General features: G+C 47.0%; 1 protein-coding gene across 1 annotated transcript in view; it reads left to right on the forward strand.

Moving 5' to 3' along the window:
* The first annotated feature begins 814 nt into the window (after window positions 1-814).
* Apcdd1 (APC down-regulated 1) overlaps window positions 815-26,115 on the forward strand; it is a 30,643-nt gene continuing 5,342 nt past the window's right edge. The window contains 3 exon segments of the mRNA NM_001432563.1: window positions 815-1,208; window positions 12,654-12,837; window positions 15,711-16,242. Of these exon segments, the coding sequence (NP_001419492.1) occupies window positions 1,151-1,208; window positions 12,654-12,837; window positions 15,711-16,242 (774 nt within the window). The 5' untranslated portion in view covers window positions 815-1,150.

Here is a 26,115-nt window from a genome sequence, read left to right on the forward strand (position 1 = left end):
ACAAATTAAAGCAGCTTCATACTGGTTATTCATGCTGTGGGAGAAAACGACTCCGAAGGAGCCATGCAAGTTTCTATGAAATTTTCCCAGTTTCAACAAGCCTAACAGGAAAAGGGTGGCAAAGAGAAAGGACTCCTGCCCTCTAAACCCTGTGCTGGACAAGTAGGGGCCAGCTAGGTTTTGGTGTTTCCTAGACATAGACTGGTAGTATTTGAAGAGAACACTGCGTTCTCCAACCTCCTCTTCTCTGTTTCATAAGTTCTCATGCAAGAGCACACCCAGACTTTCTTTTTTTAAAGCTCACTTGGCTGGGATACTACTAAAAACTTAGTCCTAAAGACCCTCGCCACTCCCTTGCAAATGACTTCTGCAAGTGGAATGGAGAGGAAGAGTCCAAGACTGCACAGGTTTGAGGCTGCGGGGATGAATGGAATAGAAGGTGACAGCAGCGCAAGCTGCAATTGCCTGGACCAAGGGTCTCAGTTTTCAAGAGTAAGCAGTCGCGGAGCAGAACAGAAAAGGGGGTGAACATGTGGAGATGGGCCCAGGCAGCCAGGAAAGGCGGGCCTTTGAGGGAGAAGGGGGAGAAGACTAAAGAGCTGGAGTCCTGGAGGAAGTGGGAGAGGAGTGGGAGGAGATAGCAAGGAGGCGGAGGAGAGGCACGAAGACCTCAAGCTGAAGGGAGGGCTAGGAGAGCAGGAGAAGGGGCGGGACTCAAGGCGTGGCCCCACGGACACCCCGCCCCTCCCAGGCTCCGCCTCCGAGCCTCCTGTGGCGCTCTGCAAATATGAAGAGACTCAGCCGGGGCGGCAGCAGCGGCCACTATACCTCCGAGCTGTGCGCGCCACGGCTGGGGCGGGCCTCGGGACTAGGGCTGGGAGCCAAGGGGCCGGGGAGGGACCCGGAGAGGCTGGGCTGCGGTTCGGAGTCCCGCGCTGACAGGGGCCCGACGGCTCCGAGGGAGCGCGCGCCCCGCAGTCCCGCGCTGCGCCCGCCGGGTATGGGGCGCGCCGCCGCCTGAGGCCGAGCCTGGCGGGCGCCCGCCGGGGGCTGCGGCCGCGGAGTCGAGCGCGCCCCGCAGCGGAGTGGCCCGCGCGCGCGATCGCGGGGGACCGAGACGAACTACAACGAGGCCCGGAGGAAACCAGAGATGTCCCGTGTGCGCCGCCTTCTGCTCGGATACCTGTTCCCAGCCCTTCTGTTGCATGGTGAGTTTGGGGATGGATGGCTGAGTGGGGGAGTCCGGTCCTCCCATCGCCCGGCCACTGACGTCCGGAGTCGCGGCTGGTCGCCTGGGGCACAGTGCGCCCTCTTGCCCATTCCGGCCGGTGCTCGGAGCCCCTTCCCCCAGCGGCGCCCACAGTGGTTTTTGCTGCTGCAGTGTTCTTTCTGAAAGGATGCGAACCTCGCCCAGATACTTTTTATCTCTCACATCCGTAGCTGCACAGCAGAGGGAAAACTTTTTATCCACTCTGAGGGCCTTTCCAGCTGTAAACTGTCACATAATCGCAGGCTTTGCGGTCCCCTTTCCACCGGTGTCAGAGCGCAGCAGGGGCTCGCGGTGAGGTCCAGTCCTTTACGAGACTGTAAAGAGAAAGCTGTGATGGTTTATAGGGAGGACACGTCTCGCGGGTGTTTGTCTGCAGTCTGAGGACCAGTGTTTGTAGTCTGCCTGCACCTTGGCTCCGCTTTGAGGCTTAATGTGCTGCTGGGTTCTCTGGGCGCAAGCGGACTCTTGGTAGCGGATCATGGAAGCCAGACTGAAGGAGCTGGATGCCCTGATCCCTTACTCTGGTGTGGGATCAAGTTTTCCTGTGCTGCTGCTTGCGCTGGTTCTCCAGGCTGCAGAACCACAGACATCTGCTCTCGGAAGGGGCTCCAGAAATTGCACCGTGCAAAATACGACAATTGCATTGGGGTGAGCAAAGCATGTTTTATAACAGGTGGTTGTTGATAGTTGTGGTAGGCAGTGGTGTGGTCGGTCCTTCTGTGGTCTAGGCAGTAGTCAGACATCTGACGTTTCAGCGAAGTGGCTTCATGTCTCTCTTTCCTTAACATCCTCTGAAGCCATCCGAACCTGCCGCTGACCTCTTGGGGCCAGGACTGTGGAACAGACCCCCGACCCCGACCTCCACCCTGTGCCCCAGAGAATGAAGGGAAGGGAACTGAAGGCTTCTGGGGTGCTCTTTTCTTTGTAGTCTTTGGGACAGCTTTCGGAGTTCCCCCGCAGGCTTTGTGGACCTGCCCGAGCAATTGATGACCAAGGTGTACACTGAGCCCCAACCATCCCAGCATCTTAAAAGTCAGAATGGAAGGCTCGAAGTTCCAGGGCAAAGAGAGAGAATGTATAATTATAGGGTTGGGCTTCTAGGCCCATCTGCTTAGAATTACAGAGCAGTTTTAATCTTTGGCTGAAACATGAAACAAATCAGAGCCAATGAGCAGATCAAACAGCAGCTGCCACACACACAAGAAAGAAGGGGAGGATGAAACAGGGAAAATTGCCCCCTTTTTGAGGAAAAAAAAATCAAAAAACCTGTTGTAATGTCTGCCGGGGATGGGGAGAGTAATGCTGTCATATAAAGAATTACTGAAAAGTTTCATATCCATAGACTATTTTGCATGAAACCATTGCCAGTTGAGCTTCAGGTCAGGGACCATCTTTACAAATGTACCCTGCCTCCACTCTGAGCCTTTTGCTGCCTCTTGAGAAACAGGGGCTGTTATGATATGCCTACTCACCGATCCGACTGAGATAGAAATAGCAAGCAGATATCAAGAGCCCATATATACAAGGGTATAGTTTGATCCTTGTAGCCAGAAATCTCCCACACTGAAGTCAGGAGTCTGTGATTACTCCATGGGATCTGGAGGTCTCCCCACTGGTGCCAGGAGTAGAACAAGACAGAGGGAGGAGCTGCAACAGGCAGCCTGGGCTGTGAGTAGGCACGGGGCCAGAGAGCATGCATGCGCGTTTATGAAGAGAACTTAAGATAAAAAGGGAGGTTTGAAGAGCTTAATTGGACAACTTTCACAGAGTAACGCAACTCCGCGCTGAGTTTGCAATGATGCAATTATTAAAACAAAAGTTGCCCAAAGATCTATCTACTTGGGTCCAACAGGGAGGATCTAGTGCAAGAAGCAAACACAAGTAGTCATTCAAGTTCCAAATGCTCACGGTTTACGGAAGGTTGGCCATAACTGGTTAGTATAGCAGAAAGCATCAGAAGGGATTTGAAATCCTTCCCTGCCACAGTTTTTATTCGATTAATGCATTTTAACAGAACATGGGTGTTAACCCCAGAGAGGGGCTGATGAGCTGTCCCATTTAAGAGATAGGGGTTTTACAGGCTTCTAAAATATTCTGTGGCAAAAGCTAGAGCCTGCTCAATTATTTCGATAAGAGACACAAGTTAGAAGGAAATCCTAGAATGGATCAATGATTTCTTTCCTGATATGTAAACATTTGATTCCCTAACTATGTGATACCATTTCACTACTTGTAATCACAATTCTGTACATAAATGCAAGTGCCCTCTAGTTGTGAGTGTGCGGGTAGCAGCTTTAATACATTTCAGACTGCCCATATAGAAGATTTGCCTTTGCCGCACAGACAAGTGAGGTTAAAGAGGAAATCACAAAAGGCTTTCTGAAGGACCTGGAGGCGGATGCTGGTGGCAGTGCCATTATGTACGAGATCCAGTCTTTGTTCAGTTCTGTAGCCACTTGGATTTCAATTCACCGAAAGTCACAAATCACCCCCAGCTCCTATCCAGGAGTAAATTAGCTCTCCCAGGACCTCAGGCTTTCTTGCTTTCATTCTCGTATACAACTGCTGATGTAGCTTGAGACCCAAGTTCAAAGTGTGATGCGCAGGCGTGTGCCTGTCACGTTGCTCTCCCCCCTTCTCAGATTCTGCAAACAACTGCACTTCTTAATCCAAATAAAACCCCTTGAGTGTCACAAAGGTACACAGCTGGCAGCTATCCATTCTCACTGTTTTCTCTGCTTAACTGCGAAGGCGCTTACGCTCACATGTCAAAGTGCTCACATGTCAAAGTTTAAAACTCATTCGGTTCTCGACACAGGCTAGCCGGGAGGTGTGGAGAATATGGGGGGCTACACTGACCTCACAACTAGCACATTTCCATAGTGGAGCGGATGTTGGGAGAGAGTTGTTTCTCGAACACTGTTTATGTTTGTAGAACCCTTTGACTTTTCAGAGAAGTGGAGGCCTTTTCAGTTCTTCCCTCTGATTTGGCTTTATTCTATCAGATGTTCAGGAGCTGAGGACATGGTTCAGTTGGTGAAGGGCTTGCCTTGCAAGCAACAGGGGCCCGAATTGGTCTCTAGAACCCACATAAGCAAATTTTTAATCCCAGAGCTGGTGAGGTGGAGACAGAGATCTCTAATCAGCCAGGCTGGTCTGCTTGAATAGTGGGCCAGAAAGGGGGCGGGGGGGGGAGGAAGTTAGATGGTACCTGAGGCTTGAGACCTGAGGTTGTTTTCTGGCTTCCACATGCAGGATTATACTCATATGAACCTACAGAAGACAGACAGACAGACAGACAGACAGACACACACACACACACACACACACACACAGAGCGGGGGAGGGGATAGACTTTTTAAAACTGCCAATTGCCAAATCAGTGCTTAACCAACAAATTTCAGGAAAACATTGAAATGGAGCACAATAGAGATCTTCAAAGCAGCCTTTGAAAGCAACAAAACATTTTCTTCCCTGTTCCTTCTCCCTCTTTGTTATTAAATGGAATCCTGAAGAGGATCATAATTTGTTTGTATGCAGTAAGGGGCAAGGACCTCAGGCAGATGTTGAATGTTCTTCTGTTAAATAGATGGGCTTGCATCATATGTGGCTGAGAGCAGCCCTCAGATCACGTGCGATGTGACCACGCAGCTGCATACTGTTTCGAGGCACATGACAACTGGTACAGTCTAAGTAAAACATACACCACGTTGGAGCAGGGATAGGAGCTGGCATCCTGGAGGTGATGGGTAGAGGCTCGGGGCACACAGAGCAGGTGTGCCTGAGTTGAAGTGATCCCAGAGGAAACTCCAAGAAGACAACTGCCACCGTCTGCCAGGGCTGCATGCTACTGTGTCGCAATTGTATGGTTGCAGGCTATTGCTGGGTTCTCCCCAGCTTCAGAGTGACTCACTCTGGAAAGTGGAATAGTCTTACCTAAGTATGAGAAAGGATCCTTATGAGAAACCACCAAGTGTATTCTGTTCCCTGAGTGCTCTTTGATTTGATTCATCCAGCTAGCCATTGTTCAAAACCAATGGTGTATCTGCAGGTTCACTGCCAGTGTGTGTCACTGATTACTCAGTGCAGGGCTGAGGAGGGAGACTTTGCTTCTCTTGAGAATTCCTGAAGAGTATCTAATAGTGATGAAGAAATGACTCTTGAGAACCTCAGATCCAGGAGGGTGGCTAACTATAGGTCAGTGTACTAGTCTACGTTCAGGAATCCCACATATATAGCACACACACACACACACAGACACACACACAGACACACGCACAGACACACACACACCACAAATATCACAATAAACATGCACCATATACAATATACAAACATGTCCCCCACATATACATATATCATGCGTATAAAACAATATGTATATTGCCCACACAATATAAATACTATTTATAGCACAAGGATCACATCATACACAGTACATAGATTCACATACCACATATATATACATGGTATAGATATTATAGATATATCACAAACACCACACACATCATGTATTAAAACATATCATATCGACATACTATACATAGTACATATATGTGCTGTATGAACCTATGTCACATATATGTGATGTACACCACATAGACACAGAGGACTTGGCCATCTCAGTTCAGCCCATATCCAGTTCAAAGGCCTTGGTAGACATTAAAATATGCCCACTAAAACCAAACATAGCCAGAAATTTCAATTTTTTGTTTTATTATTTTTATAAAGGGTTACTATTTTCTGTATGAAGGTTTATAGACAGTATAAACAGTTCTTTTAGTTCTTGTTTGCCACTGGACAGAAACTTGGGACTAAAACCAAGAGTGCGGTATGCACCAGGGCCCACATGGTGTTTAGCCCTAGTACCGTCTGCAGCATACAAGCTCTTATTCCAGGACCTAGGAGCTATGGTGGAGCTGATCTCCCTGTATCCACTTCAAAGCATGCTTTACAGTAATGACTGCTCGTTTAATTGGGCAGGGCGATTTCATGGATAAGTAATTACCTGTGGTTAGGCTAATCAGTCTCATTTTCTATATCAGTGCTAGTGCTGACTTGAGATACCGTACCCCTCCGATTATCGAGACACACACATTATGTAAAGTAGGGAAAGCTGCAAAGTAAGTTGAGTAAAGAATCCTTCAGAACCCTCTACCCAGAGAAAATATTGCTAATGTGTTAATATTACATTTATTTACTTTTTAAAATTAGGTTTTAAACGTTAGCAGATAACTCTAGAGACTGCCCTGACCAAAGTTTATTTCAGACCCAAGTGTGCTTGAAAAGTATTGTTTTCCAGTGAAGGCTGCATTGTGCTATCTATAAAATGCCTTAGAAGAATTTTCTTCCCAGTAGGTCTACATAGCCATATGGAAACCAGGATCTGTAGATAATTCAGTTCTTAAAATATTATTGAAAAAAATCAAGGATTTAGCCCCATATACTTTTCATAAGCCACAACGATCTTATATATAATGAAGACCCCAACACATGATTGTTATTTAGATCTTTGTTGAGTAACTGAATGCTGTCTCTCGGAAGGTGAGCAACCACTGCCTCCTTCCCTTCCGTCTCTTCAGTGGTCTTCTTTAGTTTCTCAGTAGCCTGGCTTGCTCCTGAGAGCACCGTGGGTCTAGGGGGGAGATGTGTGGGTGACAGTGGACATCCCAGCTCCATCTCCCCGTGAAAGCTCTGTTAAGTACCACCTTCCAAGAGTGTGACCTGTGCTTTCCAGTGGTATAAGAGCTGGGCACTTCAACTTCTGTTATGTGGAGTACAAACTTCAGTGTAAGCCAACCCCGTGCTTCCTCTTATTCAAGCAAATCTGGGTTTTCTTTGCTGTTGTTGGGTATTCCTACTGTCTGAATAGCTGACTGCTGTATGTTGGTAGATAAGGTCATAGCAACATCTAGGATTCCTGGGTGCAAAAATTGACCTCCCTGTGTAGGGGCATGCCACTCATGCATCTATCTCCATGTACACAGTCCACATCACAGAACTCCAAATGCCTAACCTCGCAGAACTTAATTTTTTTTTCAATAAGTGAACAATTTCCTCCCAGGTTTTACATTACTCCTTCACTTTCATTCAAAAAGAACCCACCCTTTTGCCATAATGATTTTATTTGGGTCCAGGCCATGCTTGAGATAATTTTCTGGGGAAGTCATTTGATAACTTACTCAGAATTCCCCTGGACTGGAAACAGTGATAGGAGCTTCCCTGTCAATGTGTGCTGTGACCAACTGTTCATAAATGTACCTCAGACTGCCCCTGTGCCTAAGTGGTAATAGCAGTTGACTAAAGGAGGCAACGTTTCTGTAAAGTGAGTTGTCAAGTGTTCTGTTAACACAAAGTCCCCTGGGTTGACCAGAACTCTAAGGCTAAGCTCCTTGACTGGCACACCAAGGCTATGCCTTGAAAAAAGAGGTGTAAGGATGTTGGCTTTAGCTTCTCCCCAAAATGAAACTGGTACATCAAATAAGTTTCCAATTCCTAGACATCAAACAGAAGTAGCACTTAAAAGAAAGCCATCCACATTTATTATATCAGCCAAAAAAAAAACAAAAACAAAAACAAAACAAACAAACAAAAAGAGATGGTTTTATCCACCTGCAAGGAGAAAGAAGACAAAAAACAAACAAACAATCAAACAAACACCCCATTTCTATACTTAAGGCATAGTATGCTCCTGAAGGGTTCATGTGTAATGCTACACATGGGTCAGATAGTACAACCTTGAAAAGGTGAAACCTAGGCCAGACTGTATTGGTACATATCTATAATCACAGTTTCTTGAAATCTCAAAAGACCAAGCAAGGAGTGCTACAGAGTGAGTTCAAGGACAGCCTAGGCAATGTAATGAGACCCCATAAAAAGAGGGCTGAGGATGGGGGTGTAGCTCGGTAAAATGCTTGCTTAGCATGTGTAAAGCTCTAGGCTTGCTCAATCTCCACTACTGCTGCTCTTCCCCTCAACTGGGGTCCAATTAAGTCATTGGACGTTCCCTTTGGGGAGAATTACTGCAATCTCAGGGAGCAAGTGGCTATAACAGGTCTGTAGCCCCTAGCTGCTTTTGAGTGTAGTCCAGTGACAGTGCCATTAGGCATGCTGATATCTAGCACAGTGAGAGGAGTCACAACCCCCAGCAGAGCCTAGCCAAAGTCAATGCCATACTTTGTACTCCAAAATAAACTTAATTAAAAAAAAAATTCTAGCCTCGGGTAGCTTCCTTCAACAATGGGAAACAAACGAACACAATTATTAACTCATAAATTCACTATCACACCTTTGAGTTGTCTCCATCTGCTGGCCATGTGTTCCCTGGCTGAAATGGCAACCTCACCAGGTCGCTAAGCTGTGTTCAGGACCACAGGTTAGCGTTCATCTCCTACTTTCCAATGATTTCCATAGTGGATTGTATTTCTCTTGCCACCTGCTAAGAACACAAACAGAACTTTCCTTTCCTGTGGGACTCCATTGTTTTGAATGACCCATCGAGATACTACCCATCACTCCTGCCATGGCCTTTGAGGGCCTGGCTGTATCCCCAGAGTCCTCCTTCATTATCCCTACCCATTTCCTATCCAGACTGCCATGTCAACAACATTCACCTTAATTCCTATTTGTACTTCCTGCCTCTAAAATCCATAAATAGTTGATCGGTATTTGTCAGGCTGAGCAGAACTTGTCGACAACCACATGCCTGTTGCCAGCCCTGGCCTTCAGACTCTTCTTGTTCAGACTCATTAATAGGTTGCTGGCTGCCAGCTCTACTCTTTGCTCTCTTCTTCAGAATCATAAAATGTTGTCTGAGCCCAAGCTCAATTCTGAGTACTAGTTCTCCTCAGACCTCAGAGGGAGGCCAGCCCTGGACCAGTGTTATTTTAACTGTTTGTCAGGAGATGCTTTTGGAGATTGGCTTAAGAGTGTTATTATCGAACAGTGTTGATGGTGCATGAAAGGCACTGTGCTAAAATTAGACCCAGCCCAAGAAGAGTGGGCTCATTCCACACACCTAAGTGGGCTGAAGCTCAGAGAGGCTGAGTAATTTGTATGAGTTCATCAGCTTGTAGTGTATTTCAACAACTACAAGAAGCCCTCCCTCCCTTACTTTCTACTTTATGATCTCTGTGGTGAGCGTTACTACTAATAGGGGTCACAGTCTCTTTGGTCTGTACGTAGTAGTAAAGAAGAATGGTGTGCTTTGCCACTGAACTAAAGTCCTCATCCATGACATTGTTCTTGCCTGTGGCAACTTGGGCACAATTGCTCCTCATATCTCTGCGTTTGTTTCCTGCATGGGTGTCTTATACTCCTTATTTTGAGTTTAGTTAAAGTCGACTGGTTTTGAAATTCACAAGAGTAAACCATTGAGTCAGCATGCATGCCTTCTGTACATAACCAACCAACGACTCTCATGAGCCTGAGGAGAAAAACTACTGTGAAGGGTAAATGGTAAACAGGTCTTCCAACAGAGCAAGGGGGTGTTCATTTATCCTCATGGGGGCAAATATTTATTTGGGGGAGATGAACTGCAATTCCATAGCTTCTCACCCAACATGTGTAGGTGGCTTGAACATGAGGATACCCATAAAACCATGAAGCTGTGCTTGTCTTTTGTGACCAAGACACATGAAGAGCAAACATTTGCCACCAAAGGCCAGAAAAATTGCCAAATCTCCTTGAACAGATAAATGTCAAAGCCATCTGAGGCTGCTGTGAATGATTCGTGGACATTGTTAAAGCGCTATGTCATTGTTAGAGCCAAGTGTTTTGTTGCTGGTGATAAAACAATGGTGCATCTCAGATACCATTGGAGTCTTGAGTTGAATAAAATCCCGTAAGCAGCAAATCCGGTTTCAAACTCAAGAGGCCCAGCTGGGGTGACTTCGGCCTCTTCCCTTGTACTCCTGGCTTTTAATATCTAGGAGTTTATGAGAAGACATTCATAGAGCACAAAGGAGTTTGCACATCAAGCGTTAGAATACAATTTGGTCATCCCTGAGATACTGGCATCTTTGTTGAATGCCTAGAGTCACATTTCAAATAGAATTATCTCCTGTTCTCTCATGCCTTAGGTCTTTAATTAAAATCTAGTTGAAGCTAGACACATTATAGTTGATTATATTATCGGTCCACCAGATACCAAGTTGTATTACATTTTGTTCCTTGATTGCCTAACAAGGGATGAGGCGTGTTTACTGTCATCAGGATAAATATAGCTGTTGGGGTTGGTAGAAGTACAGTGAATGGCACTTTTGTCCCCTGTATTAGTTCAGAACCAAATGAAAGATCAAGGTAGATGTCAGACAGATGGGTATTAAATGATCAGAGTCATGTTAAACATTCCACGGGAGCACACGGCATAGATGATGTCCACCACAGAATTGCCAGTAGTTCTCTCCTGACTTGTCCTGCCAACAATGTCATCACAGCTGAACAACAACAGGGGGAGGGTCCTCTCTCTCTCTCTCTCTCTCTCTCTCTCTCTCTCTCTCTCTCTCTCTCGTGTGTGTGTGTGTGTGTGTGTGTGTGTGTGTGTGTGTATGTGTGTGTGTGTGTGTGCGCGCGCGTTATATGTGCGTGTGTTGGGTAGACTGTTGTGTTAGCAGGTGGTGATTTGGGAAAGAAACGCAGGTCTGAGCTCAGCCAAGTTGCTTGTTCCTCCATTGCCCCGGCTACCCATCTGGATAGTACTTGTGGGATGGAATGGAATGGTAAGAGAATCACTGGAGGGAGTTTTCCTGGACTGTGGAGACCCTTGCCACATAACTGTGACTGTGAATAATGATGTCACTAAGTAGCAATTACCCATTTTTATTATTGCCCACAAGCAGTTCAGGTCAAAAGCAGTGGTCTTAGCCTTAAATAGAGCACCATGTGTATTAGCAATGTTTGTGTCACCATGATCACAATATCTGACAACAATGAATACTTTCATTTTGGCTCCTTCTTTCAGGGAATTCAGTCCACCATGACAGGGAAGGCAGGGTAGAATAGTTCAGCTCATGGAGGTGGGCTCATGTGACAGGAGCTTTTCAATTTAAGTTGGACCAGAAAGAGGGGGCAGTAGAACCAGGGCCAGGGGTACAAACTTCCAATGCCTATCTCCAGTGACTTTCTTCTCCCTGCAAGGCTCTACCCCCAAAAGGTTCCACAGCCTCCCAAAATAATGCTCCCAGACAGGGAACAAACAGTTCAAACCATAAGCCTGTAGGGGACATTCCACATTCAAACCATAAGAGATCACCATCAACTTAAGTCAAGAATCTTTTATGCAGGTTTTCATTAGTTGAATAGTGCCCATAGATGCTTGAAACTCATGGCTCCCAACTGTGTTCAAATAGATCGAGGTGGAAGAGGAGGAGGAGGAGGAGGAGGAGGAGGAGGAGGAGGAGGAAGAGGAGGAAGAGGAGGAGGAGGAGGAGGAGGAGCAGCAGCAGCAGCAGCAGTAGTTCCTCTATCAACTGGACAGCATTTTACAAAGGGAACCTTGAGAACTTATATTCAGAGAAATATGTCTTCTAACTGCTGGGGCTATACACCAACTTCTCATTCCATCCTCTCAGTGTTTGAGACACTGATAGCAGACATCTGAGTATGAGCAGCCTGCAGATCCTAGAATGGTTCCCCACATGCCCGCAATAACAACTATTAATTGGACTTCATTACTTAAAAGGCCCTACCATTTCGTAACATCAACTCTGGAAGCCAAGATTCTAATTCATAAGCCCTTAGATAAACCATAGCAAGGGCATCCATCTGGAGTCTGTGATGGCCAGAAAATATGAGACTCAGTACAAACATATGGGGGGCTAGCCAAGGAGTGGGTCCCAGCCAGGAGAACTGTCTCCTGGCCACTTCTCACTCCACGTCTGCCAGGCTCTGTTTTCAACACTGTTGATCTCTTTGCTCTTGTTATTCCTCACCTAAATATGTCAGTAGGTGAAGATACCCTTCTTGATATCCCGTTTCCCTCCTCTTTCTTCAATGTCACCTCTTCTTTTTCAGTACTTCTAGAACATGCCTCTCTGAACTGACCTTGTGAGGCCCATTCAAGGCTCTACCACACAGGTGCTTGTGAATGTGTAAAAAACTTAGGTAAATGTACCTGAACCCTGGCTTTGCAAATCACTAGCTGGGTGGCCCCAAGCAAGCTAGGTTCTGATTCTCACAGGCCTCCATTACCACATGGGAAATGATCTCCAAGAGTGTTCCCCACTGGGGCATGGGAGCTCCAAAGGAGCCAGCACAGCACACAGCCTGGTGGAGTAGGCAGTCTTTTCCCACTGCAGTTGCTCCCAGTTACAGACAGAACGGTCTGCCTGACACACACCAAGGGGCTGCTGCTCTTGCTTACTTTCTGTTCTTGTTTTCCCAGGGCTGGGAGAGGGCTCTGCCCTCCTTCATCCGGACAGCAGATCACACCCTCGATCCTTAGAGAAAAGCGCCTGGAGGGCTTTCAAGGAGTCACAGTGCCATCATATGCTCAAGCATCTCCACAATGGCGCACGGATCACGGTGCAAATGCCCCCAACCATAGAGGGCCACTGGGTGTCCACAGGGTAAGAGCTGGACTTATGACAGGAAGTGCAAAGAGGAACCTGGGAACAGAGTCTAAGGAAGACCCTTTGGTGGATTTAGATGCTGGCTTTGCACCATCTACAGCAACCGAGAATCAGGCAGCTCTTGGAAATTATGGTTGGTTATGCAAACAGAACTCAGAGCTATAGAAATCTCTCTCCAAAGCAGCAATGGTGTCACAGCACTACCGACTACACAGTCTGAGTGAATAGATCCTTGTTTACTGAACTCTGGGGGGCCACTCTTGTAGAAAGAGAAACCATTAGCAAGTGAAATTAAGCGTCTGTGCTCCACCAACCCTGAAACAGGACTGCAAAGTTTCTTGTGGTCTAAATACTCTCTCCATATTCTGGTAACTTAATCTACAGTTGCAGGGCACCGAGAGTAAGTTAAGAGCTGCTTTACTAGCCGGTACTTAGATTCCTTTCTGTGCTGTGAAGCTGAGATTTATCCTAGTTTGAGCTCTGGCTTATCTTCCATTAGAGCTTTTAAAAATAGCCTAGAGGGAGATCAGTGATTTTCTTTCTACCCATTAAATTGTTGAGCGTTAACAAGACTAGCTGGGATCTGATGACGTCTCCCTATGCACAGTTTCTGGGATATGGAGACCAGCCCCCAGAGACCTTCCGGGAATAACTCAACACATATGGACCTAAGATAAAAGACATTCTATAAAATGATGAAATCGTTGGGTTTTTTTTTTTTCTTTTCTAAAAATGGGTCTCTTAAAATGACTGTGATAAACTCTTTCTTTGCAGATACATTTTAAATGTGAAATTATAACTTGAAAATGGTCATTTATTAGGTGGCTGCTATGTGGCCAACTGTTGTGTATATTTTGTGTATATTACTCAAACAGACTTGGTTGGTATTGTCAGAGATTTTGTAGATGGACCCAGAGGAACAGGGGCACAATGACTGAAGGAGAGTGTGAGAGAGCCCTGTTTTCAAATCAGGATGGGCCCTAAAAGTCTAGTTTCTTCCTGTAGGAGAGTTATCTATGTAGAGAAAGTAGAAAAGTTACAGCTGGATATAGAACAGGTATGACTTGCCCACCCAGGAGACCCCACTGATCCCAGCCCCGTGACCTAGCTCCCTGTGTACAGGGTGGCTCTGAGCTATCTTGAAGATTAGGTCTTTCTGTTGCTGCTGTTATTGTTGTTAATTTAGAGTAGACTTCTTGTTGATGGTGGTTTGGCTTTGTTTTGCGGTTTTGTTGTTTTGTTTTTGAGACAGCATTGTATTGTGTTACCCTTGAACTAGCTTAGTTCAAGGCTAATCTTGAACTCCTGAGCTAAATGTTTCTCCTGTTAAGTCTCTGGGATAGCAAGACTACAGGGGAGTGCCACTGTGTCTACTTACAGGTATTCTAGTCTAAGAAAACTTGGAAGGATTGCTGCAAATATGATCCAGATTCATTGAGGGGCCCTGCAGCAGTTTTGTGGCAAATATGGGAGCAACCATAGGCTGGGAGTGAGCCTTGAGATATGCTCACACTTCTGGCCAGAGCTGGTGGTGGCCAGAGTGCAGAGGAGAAATGACTGGGTCTGAGATACACAAGTTCAGGAGGCAGAGTCCACAGACTGTTGATGTTGAGATTAAAGAGAAAAGATCAAAGAAAAACAGAAAAAGAAGAGCTCTTCCCACCTCCACCTCCACTGACCTCTGTCAATGATCACTCTCAACTCCAGTTCCTTTGGGTCAAAAGCCTGGGGTGGCCTTTGCCCCTTTCTTCCGCCCCCATTGACCAGTGTTCAAAGGACAATGTGTTCTACATCCACAAGGCATTATTTAACATTGATGAGTGCATTTATATAACAACACATACCCATATTAAGTAGTAGTTCTCCCTCATCAATCTGCCAACTAAAAGTCCAAGTTGTTGTCAATTTTGGGAAGCACCTGTGCTTTGGATGGCATCCCGGTTGCTTGATTTAGACATGCTGTCAGCTCAGCTCAGGGTTGTTCATGAGCAGAGGAAGAATTCTGATGAGTCAACTCCTAACTGGAAAGACCAGGGTCTAACAAGCTTCATGAACAAACTCCAGGCAGTGATTGAAGAGTCCCTGCCTCCACTGGTACAGGCTTTGCTGTGTCCATATGGATTGGTGACAAGCCATGTGAGAATGTCCCTGAGCCCATCAAGCTATTTTACCCCATAGGAGTCAGTCACAGGATTTCTGGCTTGGGAGCCTAGCATTTTATCTAAGGCCATTTCTCCCTTGTCAGTCAACAAAACCCAAAGGAATCCTGGTCTCTCTTATTCTGTTAGTTGTGCTTCCATTCAACCACCTCTTATGTTTTTGCCACCAAGAGGATAGAACTTTCGAGTCGATAGAAGGGCAGACTTCCATGTCTGCCGAGATTCCATTTCAAAACAAAGGACATCTCCTACCAGCCTAGACAAGGTTCCTAGTTTGAAGTATTCATGAGTCTAGTTGTTCTTTATCTACCAGGAGGGTGTTCCTTGTATAGGCCAGCAGTACACTGTTCCCTCTTATCCAGAGAGAGAGAGGGAGCTTCCCTTAAAGGGGCCCCTGCTTCTCCTCACACACGATGAGTGAGAATCCCTTAGAAGACAGTAGTTAAGGTCAGTTGTGAAGCTGCATTGCCTAGATTCATGGCCAGGCTCATGCAATCTCGTACCTGCCTGTTCATCTTTTGCCTCAGTTTCCTTAGATGTGGGTGGTGGTCATACACAGTACCTAGGCTACCGTGAAGATTCAATAAGTTGACATTTGTAAAGGACCTAGAAGGTGTTGTTTTTCTTACTGACGTGGCTTGCCATGTCCTTGCTGTCTTCCACATGCCATTGGACTTACCAAGCTCTCCCCCCTGTTCTTGTCTTCAACAGCTGTGAAGTGAGGTCGGGCCCAGAGTTCATCACCAGGTCTTACAGATTCTACAACAATAATACCTTCAAGGCCTACCAGTTTTATTATGGCAGCAACCGCTGTACAAATCCCACTTATACTCTCATCATCCGAGGCAAGATCCGCCTTCGTCAGGCATCCTGGATCATCCGTGGGGGCACTGAGGCTGACTACCAGCTTCATGGCGTCCAAGTCATCTGCCACACAGAAGCAGTTGCTGAACAACTCAGTCGACTGGTGAACCGAACTTGCCCAGGCTTCCTGGCTTCTGGTGGTCCCTGGGTACAGGACGTAGCCTATGACCTGTGGCAGGAGGAGAGTAGTCACGAGTGCACCAAGGCTGTGAACTTTGCCATGCATGAGCTGCAGCTCATCCGTGTGGAGAAGCAATATCCCCACCATAGCCTGGACCACCTGGTAGAGGAGCTCTTCCTGGGCGACATCCACACTGACGCTACCCAAAGGGTGTTCTACCGGCCATCCAGTTACCAGCCTCCCCTGCAGAACGCCAAGGTACTTACCTAGCCACAGAGCCCTACAGAGTCTGTATGTGTTGACTAAGTAAAATAGGTGGCCCTTAGGGCATGTCAGAGAGATCCAGGGAACCTGAGGAATATGGGGTTCTACCTCATAGGGAGGTGATTCTGAAAAGTAAAAGGAAAAGCTTAGAAGACTAGGAAGGGACATGTACCTGGTAGTTCAGGGCTGCCACCCACATGTTTCCTGTTCTGGGGAGGAGTTGTGATGCCCATCAATAATAACTCCAAAATCACAGAAGCTCTCATGCCCAGAGGACAGCATGAGCAGCATGAGGGGTACCATGAGCACCTTGATCAGCAGCACACACCCCAACATTGGAGAAGGTAGAAGGAACGGTGGGAAGGGACAGTGGTCATTTACCTATTCCTGCTTCCAGGTTGCCAATAGCTTCCTGAGACATGCTATTGTTACCCTCTGAGGTTCTTGGGTCAGGTGCCTTTGTCAGACACTTGGTGAGTTTCAATGCCAACACTTGAACTAAATCTCTTTCTTCGAGACCCATCTTCCCTTTTTATTGAATGACTTGGAAAGTCACTGTGATTAGGAGGGGGACAGAGGAGGGCAGGAAGCAATTAAATCTTATAATTCTCATTATTTGAGTTATGTTCTAGTAGCATTTGGAATTTATAAGACATTTCCTCCCCACAAGCTCCAAATCATGTCAGTTAATGTTTTGTGGTTCTGGGCTTGGGCGAGCAGACAGATTCAAGCCTATATATAGGAATAGTCAGGGGATTTTGTCTATAGTGTCCACCAGCCATGCTAATCGGCCTTGGTGGAACAGAGCTAAGAACAGTGGGTACATACAGACTCTGATAGGCTTTTCGTCATTAATTAAAATCTTCTTTAGATTTCTCTGAGTTTACTTATCACTTTTCAAGATACCTCAGGTTCTTCTCTGCGCTGATGGTACAGGCCTGCTTCTCTTTCCACCTGCCATTGTTAGCTTCTGTAGTAGAGCTTTACTAAGTAATCACCTTTATTAAAACTATGAAAATTATGCCCCATGTGCAAGGTGATGCCTCATGGAGGTCCAGTGCACACCATCCTGGGACTGCCCAAGGTTATGGTGTACTGCTGTGGACAGTTTACCAGCAGGACCCAGCAGGGTTCCTGTAGCTTACTTCCTACATGGAGGAGGAAGGTCCCCTGTGCTCTGTCCTATGTTCAGAAGCACCCAAGAGGCAGGGAAAGCTGAAGTCTTCAAAGAAGGCCTGGTTTCCTCTTACTGTGATGGGCAAGGGGCCTAAAGCTCAATCCCTTCATGGTGTTAGAACTGCCTGACAGGATGCTGCCTGCTGCTGGCAGCATGGTTCTAGGTCAGGCTTCGGTAGACCGTTCAGAGAAGTAGGTGAGGACTGATGGCTTCTGGTTCTGTTCTGAGTACTGGTTGGCAGGTAGCACCATCTATACTTTGCAGTGAGCTTCAGAGATGCACGCCATCTTGCTTAGAATTGGATTAGAAATGGAGGAAGGGAGGTGTCCTTTGGGTAAAGACTGACTGACTTCATGTGGTGTGGGTTGTTCACTAACATGGCCTTAGCCAGGAGCACGCCTGTGTTCTGTTGCTCCAAACCATCGTGGCAATCTGCCAAGCAGGCAGAGCCGTTACTGTCCTCTGCACCCCTTCCAGTGAGTAGAAAAACAGCTGTATGCCCAGTGTGTAGGCTCATGACTAAGTCCAGCACTCAAGAGGCTGAGGCAGAATTGCCGAGAGGCATGCCTGGGCTACATAGTGAGATAGGGAGTACAAGGGCCAGCCTGAGCTACAGTGTAAAATATTGTCTTGAAAACAAACAGACAAACAAACAAAAACAAAGCAGCAAAAATCCGTCTTCTCAATAGTCGTGGGTAGAACCAGGCCAGGCTGTCTGCCCCTTACCTAACCTTGTGCCACTGTTTGCATGGCCAGGGCCAGGTTCTGTTTCCTTGCCAGCATGTGCCCACTTTGGCTCTTTGATGTTCTAAGTTCCTTTTAAGTGCCAGAGGGAGGAGAACTGGTTTTTGTTTCCTGTTTCCCACTCCCTCTCTTTCTTACCTGAATCCCTTCTCCCACCCTCTCTGCTCTACCTCCAAGGTGTGAAGGTTTCTAGGTGAGCCTCTTACCTATGGTCCTCAGTCCAGGTTGGGAGGACCTATCCTGAGGTTAGTGCTGCTCACTGGTCAGACATCAGAGCCTGACTGGCTTGTGACTCCTGGGGGTAGGGAAGAATGTCTTGAGAGCCAGTTATCCTGGCCGAGCATGGGATTTCAGGGTGACAAGCATGATGCTGACCTTCTCTGGGGGAGTTTTTATTTCTAAACAGTTAAAAGACTTTCTTGAACTCTGGGTAAATTGGCAAGCATGTGGAATTTGGAAAGGGAGCCAGTCCTAGTACACAGCTGTCCTGCTGGCACCAGCTGGGGTCAAGTGTTCCTCTTCTGACCCCTTAGAGACCCCATACTTCTTTCCTTTACAATGGAGGAACCACACAGATGCAGTTCGTCCTGTCTTCCTGAGCTGGAGAGAGGAGCCCTTCTGGCTGACAGTTCCTGCAGAAATGAAGATTGCTGTCTGGAGAGCGTACAAGCTCTGTCTGAAGCCATGAGGCACATCCCCCTGTCTTCCCCTCCCTCCTCTGATGAGGCAGTTGTGGGAGCGTTTATCCAGACTCTCAAGAAGCAGACTCCTTAAACCCCAGGTCCGAATCCAAGATTCCAGAAGACTGAATGGTGGAAAGAACTTGAGGAAGTGAGGTTTATCTAGGACATTCTTCATAAGATGGATACGGGGAACACCAGCACGTGCGAAGCGATCTCATTTGTGTGAGACTACTGCTTGCAGATGGGGACGAGGAGAGGGTATGAAGAAGGGGAACTTCGCGATGGATTCCGAGGAAGGGTGGGGGTGGTAAAACTGAGGTTTCCTTTAGGTAATTTGAACCATGGTCTTGCAGAACCTAAAATATCATTGCCAGGGAAAATTGAAATTCAAGAAAAGAGAAAAAAAAATTCCCAGCGAGGTGTCATAAGGAATAGTGAAACCATAGATAAAGCTGGTAGCCACTGGCAGAAGGCTTAGGCTGCCCTGGCTCAGGAAGACTTATGCTGTGGGACCACTGTGGCTGCTCAGGATGGTTGCAAGATTGTGTAAGACCGCCAGCTTCCTCAGCTGAAAGGACCCATTCTTCTTATGTTGTCCCTTGCCTTGTACCTCTTGGCTTTGGTACATAATGATGCCCCTTAGGAAGCTTTGAGATCCTTCCTCAAGACAGCTAGGAGAAAGTGAATGGACTTGGCCGGTATCCTTCTAGACACTGGACATGGTAAAGCCAAGTTGCTCGTGCCCATGGGACATTCCAGAAGCAGGTTGTTTGGGCTGGTTGTGGCTGTCTAGCCCAGGACAGGAAGCAACTGGGAGAGAGTTTCTTCAAAGAGTACACGCGCTTGTGCAGGGGTCCGGGAATCTCTAGCTTTGAACTTGTTGCCTCCCCCTAATTGCTGGTCCGTGGAGACCTGGCTGAAACTTAGTTTAACGCTAAATTGAGTTTGAAAACACTAGCCTTAGCCCCTGTGGAAACAGGACACCATGTAAAAATAGAAACTTCAAGACAACTTGTTTTTATAGGCTCTATGCAGCTTGGCTCTAAGGCTCTTGAGTCCGTCGGCAAATAAGAGTGTGTGGGGATTTCTTTCAGGAGGAAATTGGCTACTCTTCGTTAAGAAAAATCAAGGTGGCCTAAAGTAACCCCTGAGAAGATGCTCTGAGTGGGAGTTTAGCCCCGCATAGCATCACCCTCTGCCTTGATGCATGAGAGCCATAGAGTTCGAATGTACACCCAGTTCATTCATGCAGTGACAGACTCAAATGGTTATTAAAAGCAAATGATGGCCAGGAGCCTTAGAAATGGTAAGGGTTTTAAACTGATGAAATTGATCGTTCCCCCAAATCCTCTACAGATTCATCCACAGGGTTGCAAATCAAAAGGATTGTCTAGAAGTAACCCCCAGACATGGTGTGTCTTCAATATCCTGACCTAGCAAACTTGTTCCTGCAGGTGCTTGGGTATGGGATAGAAGACAATGTGAGGCCTTCACAGCACCTGACCCTGACAGAAAGAGAAGGGTCAGGGCTCTGACACGCTCTCCAGCTGTTCAGAAACTCTCAGGCTGGGAACCAGCATCAGTTGGTAGTTCAGAGCCTTGTTTAAGAACGGTGGCTTTCGTTGTCTACAGAGCACTGGTTCCAAGAGCTCAGAGACATCTAAAGACAGCTCAAGTCCTAGGATGGTGTGATGTGTGCATGGAAGCTCTGAGTACCTCTATATACTGTAACCATCTCTAGTGGCCTTACAGTGTGTAACAAATGATACAAGTGTATCAATGCCTGTAACACTGTATCTTTCAGGATACAGCAAGCAGAAACATGTGTAAGTTCAGTACAATTGCAGTGTTTCTCCCCTGGTATTCTGATCTGGATTTAGATGTATCCTCAGATCAAAACCCATTCATGGAAAGGACTGACCTTACGTGAAAAGGACAGGGATCTGTGGAACTTCCTGGCATCAGTGACATCACAGGGACTGGAACAGGTGCCCGTGGGCAGTAGACTTTTTCAGCCCGTAGCTGCTGCAGGCTAGCTTTGTTACGAGTTCCTTGAGCGTATGCTATGAGACTCCTGGGTAACAGACAGGATATTAGGTCAGGGATAGGACAAGGTGCTTTTGTGGAAGGACACTGTGTGCTTTCTCTTCTGCCAGAGTGGGAAAAGGATAGGACATTGAAGAGATGATACCAGATGGGTGTGGTGGTGCAAGGCCGAAGGCTGAGAGTTTCCCAAGCTGTTCTTAGGTAAAATTTCCTAGGAAAAGCTCTTCCCATTACTGGGCCAAGGTGTTCACCAGGCAGCAGATACCATACACACACACACACACACACACACACACACACACACACACACACACACACACACACACGGGGCGCTGGCGTTGCGTTTCTTGCTTGGTTGGTAAGTGTCACCGTGGCTGTGCTACAGTGCTGCTGCTAGGCCCTGCTTGCAGATATAGATCTTGTTATTTCTCGACTCCTCCGGAGGATTTTGGCAGGCAAACAGGCATGCAGGGTTGCTTTATTTAAGGAGTTAGCAGGCTAGGAAAGATTTGTTGTCAAGGACAATGCAAGCGGTAAACATTTCATCCCTTAAAAGGCAAAAACACTGAGAGTCCAGTGTGAAACCCCCAAGAAGCAGGAAATTGGCCATTTAAAAAGTATGTCTCAGCAGCTAGGGAGAGAGGAGGGGAGCACGGAGGGAACTTTCTCTGTGACCAGTGATGTCATCTCCTTGAAGGGATCCAAATGCCCAGAGGTCTTGGTTACCTGAATCCAAGTCTAAATGTATTCGTTACCTTTATGTTGACTTTGTGTGCGCACACACATACAGAGCTCGGCAGTGAGTGTTCTTATCCAGGGAGCCATCTCCTTCCCTCTGAATCTGTCCCCGGAAACGCCTGCAAGACGCTCCTCTCCTATATAGGCATCATCTCTCCCGATGGCTAAATGTGACTTAGTTATTCAGCTCCTTAACTACCCCGGGATACTTTTCTCCCTATCAGTTCATCCACCAGGAGCCTCCTCATGAGGCTTGGCAGTGTTCTGTCAGGGAACCTAGGGAATGTGAGGGGGAGCGCTCTGGTCTTGGCCTGAAAGGGCTAATGCAGAAGCCATATCGTCTTCAACAGAAATGTCACCCAGCACGCAGCAAATTGCTATTGCAAGAGCATTCACCATAGGCTTAGCTACCCTGGGTTTCTGTATGAGAGTCATGGATCCTTTTTTTCTTTCATCCAATGGAGCCAAACCTTAGGAAAGGAAGTTTCCATCCCCCCCCCCCCCCATCTCTGTCCTTGAACAAAACTGTTAGCCGAGAATCGCTGCTCTGAGGGCTTCTTCTGCCTCGCCCCGCCCGCCGCTCTAATTGATCTTTGACAGGATCTTCTCAAGTCATTTCTTCCATTCTGGGAAGCCCACGGAAACAAGTGGGCACTGTCAGCAGATGCTGTGACCAACCCTCCAGAAATAAATGTTGGCAGGAAACAGGAGAAGCCTGAAGAGCCCCCATCAGTCATCAGCCTCAGAGCCCTTTTCCGTGGGCCTACAGTCCTCGTCGAGGGGACATTTGCTGTTTGCAGAACCTCAAGCCCGAGAGCTGAACAGGTTGGAGGTAGCACTCCATAAGCCTCCGATTGACTTAGAGTCCCGAGAAGGCTTTAAGTTTGTGAGATCATCCGGCCCGAGTTATTTTCTCTCTCTGCACCTTGGATACTTACACCGGCTGGAAACTATGCCAACGTTCCCACTGAGCTTAAGACATACATGTACTTGAAATCCCCATCCTTATGCACTGGCTGCCATTCTTGAACTTCTGTCCGGGAGCAGACAAGCAAGCCCTGCTCCCTGCCAGCAATGCCGTGTACTTGCAAACTGCAGGGTCGATTTCCATTTTTAACACGAGTTCTTCTTTTCAGAGGACACTTGTGTAGGGCTTATTTCTAGCTCCGACCCTCTTGAATTAAGTCCTCCCCCAACCTCTGGTGCCACGCACAGAACCAGAATCACATGCCAGATGCGTACCCTCCATAGCACTCCCAGTCCCTAGATCAGAGCTTTTTATACTGGGTGTAAAGAACAGCAGCAAAGAAACACCTACTGCCCCAACCCTCCCGGATCTTAACCTTCAAATCCTATGTATGTAGACGCCCTGACTTTAAATAGTCCTTTTGAACATGGAGGGAAATGAAGTAAGTGCTCTAGAGCCAAGTTGGTGAGCCTACGAAAGGACATTTCTCAAGTGAGAATCTTGTGTCAGAATGTTTTAATTTTTTTTTAATAAAACTAATGTTAGAAAGCAGATGCTATCTGATGGTGCAAATCCTCCCTCATGTGAACAATCTGCATATGGAGTTCGTGTCTGCTAACCTGTAAAGACTCTTTCATTAAACCACCCTAGAAACGGAACCGTAGAGCAATGCCACTTGTAGGTTTTGTTCTCTGCTACTGTGACAATATTGCTGTAGGTCCCTTTAACTTTTATTCATGCCAAAGAGTATAAGAATTTAAGAAAACAATTCTTAAAACTTAATTCATGCACACAAGCACCTCCTTACACACCCCCATGACTAAAACGGTCACTTTCTTGACCTCATCTGCTGAGGCCAAAGACTCTGCCTCTCCTTATGACATCTTTGGTTTCTTAATGGTAACTGCAAAACGGCTTCAAAAGGGATGGGGAGGTGGGCAAAACAGACCCTCCTCTAAAGAATTTTACAAACGACAGGCGTGCTCTTTATCAAATTGCTACAGAAGGATAAATTTAAACCACAATAGGAAGTTGCCCATTGGGACAGCTGTTACCAAAGGGAGAAAAAAGTGGAAAATAAATCTTGGCAAGGATGTGGGGGAATTGGAACTCTGGTAGCTTGCTGAGGGAGATGTCAAATGGCACAGCTACTATGGAACACAGGAAACATTGCATTGCCATACGGTATAGCTGTTTTACACCCAGGTATATACTCAAGATGATTGGAGGAGAGATGCAAACACACACTCGTGCAGCTGTGCTCACGGTGTTATTCGCAGCAGTGACAAGGGAGAGGCAGTCTAAATGTCTAGGAACAGATAAGCCAAATGTGTCCCTGAATGAAATGATTAGGCCTTACTAAGGAAGGACATTCTGATACATGCTCTGACATCGGAGAACCTAGAATATATTTGCTAATGACAGTGGCCAGTCACAACATTGCAGATGCTGTATGAGTCTCCTCATAGGAGGTCCTTAGTTATTTTTTATAGCAGATCCTTAGTCTTGTCATGTTCAAAGACAGAAAGTACAGAGGGGGTTGCCAGGGGCTAGGAGAGGGAGGCTTGGAGGGTCATTTTAGTTAGGGAAGATAAGAAGTTTCTAGAGATAGACAGTGTGATTGCTACCTAACCATGTGACTGTACTTAATGCCATAGAATGGTACACTTAAAAATTACTAAGATGGTGAGTTCTACAACCTTAAAAAAAAAAAAACCAACCACAATAAAACAAAACAGCCAGAGTAAGAGTTCGGTAACACTGATGCTTAAGGACCAGGGTCCTCCTGGCCACTGCGCATGAACCCAAATCCCACAGGCCCACTGGCTCAACCATGCCCAGCCTGCTTTTGATTTCTGCCCAATGGAAAACCTTCATCTGGAGAGCACCATTCATCTGGCAGAACCACAGGCCAGAAGAACAGTCTTGGAGCCCAGGACTCCTGACTGCTAGTCTTAAAGAAGTGCTATTTATGAACAGCACCCTACCATTCCTGGTGCTACTGTGGTACAGCCTGAGTGACAGCTGGGCCCTCCCACTCCCCTACCTTTCCCTGTTGAACTAAAGGGCATTGATCTTATCCTATCAGCACTGAGCTGTCTCTGAACCAACACTGGCACAGAAAGGGAAACAAATATTTTCAGGGAGTGAGACTTAACTTCCTAGAAAGGCCAGAAATGAAGGTGGCGCCGTGGATGATCCTAGACTCTCATCAGATACAGAAGTCAAGCTGTGGATAATGGGATGGAGAGGTGGAGGTAGAGATGGGTGAAAGTAAGTTATTCAGCCCACAAAACCTTGTAAGACCTGGGAATCAGGTGCTGTAGGCAGCAAGCATCTTTTCTGTGCAGATTCCAGCAGGGGGGACCCCGCTCTACGTGAACCCTTGGAAACCCCATGGGTCCATATTTCTGTCCTTGACTGAGCATGAGCTTCTGATGTCTCCTCTGGAATGTGGCAGGCCACCTCCAGGAGCTTTAGATTGTCATGGTTGGCCAGAGCCTTGGTGGCTTTGTGAGTTGACTTCATGCTGATTGTGGTAATACTATAACATGCTCTGCTCTTGCAGGATCCCCAGAGTGTACATGTTGTAAACACCAGACCAACTTCCCACCCTGGCTTTTAAATGTCAGAACCATCCATTCAGGGCAAAAGCTTTGGAACTGTGGGGGTTCCTGGCAGCTTACTGAGAGGACATAGCATGTCAGAGCTCAGGACCCCGGGCTCTCCCTTACTTCGCTTTGTACTTTCCTCCCTACTGTGAACCCAAAGCACCATGTCCATTTGGTCTACCCAAGTGGGGACACACACTACGTGGGAACCACCTTGCTCCGCCATGCCATTTCTCTCCTGCAGCAGTTATGCAAGTGTGTCCAATCGTTGCCATGGTGTAAGTGAGGAAGTTGAAAGTAGAGAGAGATGAATAACTTGGCTGTGACCCCCGCCAGCTGTGAGGTAGGCAGCGGGGCTGGCTCAGGCCTTCAGCATCTGGCCAGAGATAGTCTCATCTGCTCTAATTCAGCTCTGCTTTCAATGGACTGTTTACTTATTATCTCCCTGGGTCCTATCACCCTGTGGTCTGCTGATAACAGGCTAGAGCATGGTTTATATTCTCCCCTTCCCCCAAAGCCCTCTGCAGGAGTCCCAGACTAGCACCTGGACCCAGGGAGAGGGAAGGCCTCACCCCCACCTCTTTAACTCTGTACCCAAAGTTATCTCAACATCTACAGGCCACGCATCACAGACACAAAGGCAGTGTTCTCTACTATAAATAAATGCTAACTAAACATCCAATGGATGAAAAGGGTCCTATGAGTACAGAGGTCTCCTTAACAGGGGTGTGGAAGGGGCGCCACCCCCACCCCTGTTACCACAGGCTTCCAGGAAGGCAAGCTTGTCACCATTGCCAAGTCACATTTATGAGGGCTACCACACTACCTTGGGGAAGGAGGTGAAATTTTGACTTCAGGAGAAGGGCTGAGAACAAGTACGTCCCTCTCTCCTGAGGGGTG

The sequence above is a fragment of the Rattus norvegicus genome, chromosome 18, assembly GCF_021556685.1.
Source record: "Rattus norvegicus strain SHRSP/BbbUtx chromosome 18, alternate assembly SHRSP_T2T, whole genome shotgun sequence".
In the NCBI taxonomy this organism is placed as follows: Eukaryota; Metazoa; Chordata; class Mammalia; order Rodentia; family Muridae; genus Rattus; species Rattus norvegicus.